The sequence below is a fragment of the Sesamum indicum genome, linkage group LG2, assembly GCF_000512975.1.
Source record: "Sesamum indicum cultivar Zhongzhi No. 13 linkage group LG2, S_indicum_v1.0, whole genome shotgun sequence".
Lineage (NCBI taxonomy): Eukaryota > Viridiplantae > Streptophyta > Magnoliopsida > Lamiales > Pedaliaceae > Sesamum > Sesamum indicum.
This window is the reverse complement of record NC_026146.1, coordinates 13578821-13583948: the sequence shown is the minus strand read 5'-3', so window position 1 is coordinate 13583948 and position 5128 is coordinate 13578821. Positions and strand designations below refer to the sequence as shown.

Sequence of the window (5128 nt, the reverse complement as noted above, 5' to 3'; positions counted from 1 at the left end):
CTGTAAATTGTGTGATAAGATCATTAATTTTTAACTATGTTACGTGTTGCTTGAATTGCAGGAGAGACTTCCTTCCCAATGGTCATTATCTTTTTTGTGCCTGATAGTTTCAACCGTACTAGCATTCCAACTCTGACTGTAAAGAACTCAAAAGGATTCATCTACAAAGAATCATAGGGGAAAAAGAGGAGCAACAGAGATCTTCAGGGTTAGGAAAAGGCAGATTCCGTTGCTTTATTCACTTTGGAATCGTCATCTTCTTTCTTCAACTAGAGCATGAAAGGCGCATCAAAGGCAACTTCCTCGTCTTAAGATCTTGCATTTGTGTTTGGTGTCAAGTCAGGCCAACTGGTCTCACATCCTTTTGGTTCTATCATCAAACATTTAGGAGGGGTGGCTGAATTATTGACGAAGATGCATTGCTCTTTTCTCTTTTAGGTTGGCATTGTGTCATGCTTTTTCCTCTCTGTATTTTTGTCTAGTGTATGAGTTCTCAAAGCAGTGAAGCACATATTCGGTCTAGATTAGATGCGCCGACCGACCCCATTATTATTCAATGTTTTTCTTTACTTGATATCAGTGTTTTTGGCAAACAGGGATCCTAGGATGTCATGTTGGAGATATTTGTTTAATGACAAGATTCTCATTGAAATCCAGTTTGATCACATGACAAACCATATATTATATTAAAATCAATTATATCTATGGGTGCATTATATTTCTCAATTTTCGCAGATGCGTCATTCCCAGAAAATGAAAATCATATTGCACATATTTGGAGCACCTTACAGGAAATGCAAGCCAACAACTCAAATCAAGCAGATTTTGCTAAATTGTATATTAGACAACATTTAATTTGATAGACTAAAACAAGAACCCTTAAAATTTCTGCTAACAGTAAATCACTACATTACTCCGGCTCAAAGGCATCAGAAAAATTACTGTAGATCCACATTAAATACCTCCCCGCTAGCCTAAAATTTCCTACCATATTTACATAACCTTCAAAAGAAATATATTATTCTACTTTCTCACTGTACATAATGTTATCCCGGGGCAAAAATGCATGACATCCCATGTAATAAACGAAATATACAAAATATCCTCCTGTGTTAAAAAAAATATCAAATTATCCCCTTATTTTTTTAAAAATAAAGTAATTTACCACTGATCCTAAAAGTAACCTACATGCATTTTAAGTGCAATTTTAATTGATTTTTAAGAATAAAATATTATTTTTTATTTAAATATAATATATAATAATATTATAGTATATAACATTTATAATATATATTTTTATTTTAAAAAATTAGTAAACTTTAGGGATATTAGATATAATTTCTCAAACTACATGAGATTTATATGTAATTACATCAAAATTTAGAGGAATAGAGTGCAATTATCCCTAAATTAAGTATATAAAACACAGATTTTCTATCTTTCCCTTCTCTCTCTCTCTCTCTATATATATACATATATATAATTTTAATTAATAAAAATATATCATAAATATATTTTTAATTAAATTTATGTAATTTATATATCATAAATATATACTTTTAATCTAAACCGTTGATCAATTTTAATTTAATCTGGACCATTGATCTTATTAATTCAATTTAAGCTTTAGATTCAGGCATATCCAACGGCTATTAAAAATAAAAAGAAATATCTAAAAATAACGCGTCAATGGCACGACATCGCGTGAGGGGCTTATTGTTTTATTATGAAAAATATAAAGGGATAATTTGCTATTTTTTTTACATGAGTGATTTGGTCATTTCGTATAACAGTAATTTGCATTTAACCCTTATCCTAGGTCCCATGCTGTGGTGCTCTTGTTCAAGCAGAACTATTTAACCTCCATTAATGCATTTCTAAACCTGGTCAAACAGACCCCACCAAGCTTGTCTGCGTGGGGTACAACTCAGCATTCTACGTTGTCAATCCCATCATGGATTTGCTTTACCGAGTGCATAGCATGAAAATCGTATGGATTTCAAGAATTTATATGAAATTCTGATGGCTCGGCCGCTGTTCCACCGAAGTATGTTTAACTCGTTGGTAGAACAACACATAAGCTGCAGATGTCTTGATCTCCGACTCGTTCACGGACGAAACATGAGAATCGTCAAAATGGTACCATCTGTTCTCATCAATTAGCTGCAAGAAAATGTGATAAAATCTAAGTTCAGTCATGAAAAACAAGACTAATAACAGGGCAATCAATGCAGTCATCACAAGTTCCAAGTCACGTAACACACTGATAATCATCAGCAGCACTGAATACTTCAATTCTAAATTGAGTCCAGCATAAGGTGTTACCTTGCAATAAGCAGAATAGTGTCCCCCACCAAGGCCCCCATAGTGGTTGCTGATGGCATATAGCTCATACACATGTGATCCTTCAGATGCATCCTTGCTCTTCACGTATTTGCTTAAATCAAGATCGTGGATAGGAAAATTCACAAATGTATCGAGTTTGTTCTTCAGCCATCTGCTATACGAGAATCGTTTCAAGTGAAAGACAAGTACATCTGGCAACCTCCACAAATCCAATTTTTTACTTGCTTGTCTATGTTCCTTGCATCGAGGACAATACCTGCACTCAATGTTTAAAAATGGGATACAAGGTAAAAATACACAACTTAACAAAAGTTAGCAGCAGGACTACAGTTTAGGATGTAGTCCACATACCACATATCATCAGGGCCTAGAGGTTCCTCTTTCAGAAATGCATCAAGGCAGGAAAACAGAGAGATGACCTCTTGCTTGGTTTTCTTTGCAAGAAGTCCAGACTTGTGAACCTCAGGAAGATCCTTTAAGTAGCTAGCATCATATAACTCGTGCTCTTTTTCAGTCCAGTCCAGCATGACTTTGATCAAACGACTAGGTTGTATCGGTGAATCCTTCACTATAGGCTGGCAGCCATAACCCTTGTCATCAGTGACGCAAAGTCGAAATGACAACTCCTTGCTAGACATTCCCTCTGGTTCCATTCCCTCAGTTGATTGGGTGGCAGGTCCAAACTGGGAACTACAACCATTTGTTTGCTCTTCTGTTGCACTCGAAGGAGGGCCATTTTCATTGCTACTATCAGTAGCTGTTGAAGTAAAAAGTCCTTTCCTTCTTAAAGGGGAAAGCACTTTGTTAACAGCAAGATCAACATCACATCCTGACTTTGGATCTTCCAAGACAGTCACTAGTGGTGTCAAGAACAGCTTCCGCTCACTGAAGAAACATTTGCATAATTGTCAGCAAGCCAAGAAATAATAGAAGGTTAAACCAACACAACTTCTGTTCTCGTGGGGGAGATTGGCGCATCTACAAGTTGAGAGTGTGCTCGGGCAAGTGGGCTAAGCAGAACTACTAGTAACGGGATTTGCCTGCAATACGAGGGGAACTCTTTTTTGAGAACTTTAGCTACGGACTTAGGTTAGCTAGCTCAGCTTCTCCTATGGCTATTTGGATGTTGGAACTAGGGTAATGCAAAGACAAAGAAGGCCGGTGAGTCGAATCAGGGGCGGCAGCTCGATTGGTGAAAAATGAGAAGTTATTTGGACAACAGATATACGCACATAAAAATATACAACTTTTCACACAAGTGAGAACCATCAGTAATTATCTAACATATCCATAGTAGTAATTTTATGGCTAGAACCAGATTCCTGGTTTTGCAATATGGCTTTTCTTTTATAATAATGTAGAATGGTGGCTACAACAGCACTCCTACTTGCATCATTTTCAAAGTAGATTATTTTTTCCCCAGAAAATGCAAGTTCAGTATAAGGTCAACGCATTGCAAGAAAAGCTACAAGTTGCCTGAGGTTTCATGAAAATCATCTGCAGCACCAAAGCAAAGGCCAGCCCTGTAAGAAACTTTATATTTCAAAGTTTATTATATAGTGAAAGAAACCAAACAAGTGCACATGATTCCTAAAAGATGAAGTCTTTTCTGGAAATAAAATCTCATATACAGACCAAACAAAAGGAGAACTTACTTTTCCTGGTACCGGTGCCATATCTCTAGTCTTGTAAACTTTGCCTCAGTCTTCGGGAGTCTGTAGGCAACTATATGTTCGTCATCTTTAATTGTAGCCAAAGGTTCCGATGGAATTTCCAGGTACCGGTATATCCTATGTTCATAGACCTACAGATCAAAAGTTGGCTTCAAATAAACTTGTATGAATTAATGCAAAGATCTACACAATATCATCAGCAGATGATAAATTGAGAAAATGTCTACCTCGGCTAGTAGTAAGTATTCATCGTCCTGTAAGCAGCACGCAATGCCCAAAGCCTGGTTAAGATCTTTGCAACATCCTTGCTTTGGAAGAGTAACTGTGAATGGCATAGGAAGGCCACTCCCATCACCATAAAACACTGTTGCTGTCATTGATCGAGTAGTTGTTGAAGGAAGTGGCAAAGACAGGTACATGAAGGGATCAAATGTTATAGATATCTTGTTGCAAACTGGGCAAACCAGCGTCGATTTGTATTGACCCTGACAAATTTTCAGCATTAAACTGTTGTCACAGAAATTAATACGGGGAGATAATCAGAAGCAAATTTCTACTTAGAAGTATCAAACAACACTCTTCACCAAGTTTCTGGATTACTGTAAGCATTTCCTGAAAATCAACAACTAAGATAAATGCTAACACTTGATACATTTCTCTTGCTGATTGACAGAACAAGAACCCCTGTGGGCATCATTCAAGCTGTACAAGAGGCTCATAAAGGAGACTTGGAATATCGTAGAAATGCTGTCAGAAGAGCAAAAAGTTTAATACAGCTCGAAAAGAACTGAAAATATATATTATTGACTTACAAGTTATAACTATTTTCTATTCCAAGTAGTTTAAGCTAGGCGTTTTCTAGAAAAACTTTTGTTTTGTGGCAATTCATGATAGGAGTCAAATTTAATATTTTTTTCATTACTTACTTTATCTTTCGAGTCTATTGGCCCTCAAATTGACGTTAGTAGTTGTAGTTTCCTGATTAAAGCATAGTCTTCTTCCTGGAGGAATCTTTGAAGTCTATAATAAGATTTTCTTCTTTTTCTTTAATTATTTAACTCAACAAGGCAATATATTCAAAATTGTCATTAAGGCAATGTGAGTACCTT

General features: G+C 36.1%; 2 protein-coding genes across 2 annotated transcripts in view; one reads left to right on the top strand and one right to left on the bottom strand.

Annotated features, from left to right (window-relative positions):
- LOC105156066 (glucan endo-1,3-beta-glucosidase 11-like) overlaps positions 1 to 656 on the top strand; it is a 3276-nt gene extending 2620 nt beyond the window's left edge. Inside the window, exon 3 of the mRNA XM_011072099.2 lies at positions 62 to 656. Coding sequence (XP_011070401.1) covers positions 62 to 136 — 75 coding nt within the window. The 3' untranslated portion in view covers positions 137 to 656. The remainder of the gene's footprint in view (positions 1 to 61) is intronic.
- Positions 1680 to 5128, bottom strand: part of LOC105156065 (ubiquitin carboxyl-terminal hydrolase 10) — an 11748-nt gene continuing 8299 nt past the window's right edge. The window contains exons 10-14 of the mRNA XM_011072098.2: positions 4247 to 4504; positions 4002 to 4150; positions 2698 to 3231; positions 2326 to 2602; positions 1680 to 2163 (exon numbers count right to left, since the gene is read on the bottom strand). Coding sequence (XP_011070400.1) covers positions 2008 to 2163; positions 2326 to 2602; positions 2698 to 3231; positions 4002 to 4150; positions 4247 to 4504 — 1374 coding nt within the window. The 3' untranslated portion in view covers positions 1680 to 2007. The remainder of the gene's footprint in view (positions 2164 to 2325; positions 2603 to 2697; positions 3232 to 4001; positions 4151 to 4246; positions 4505 to 5128) is intronic.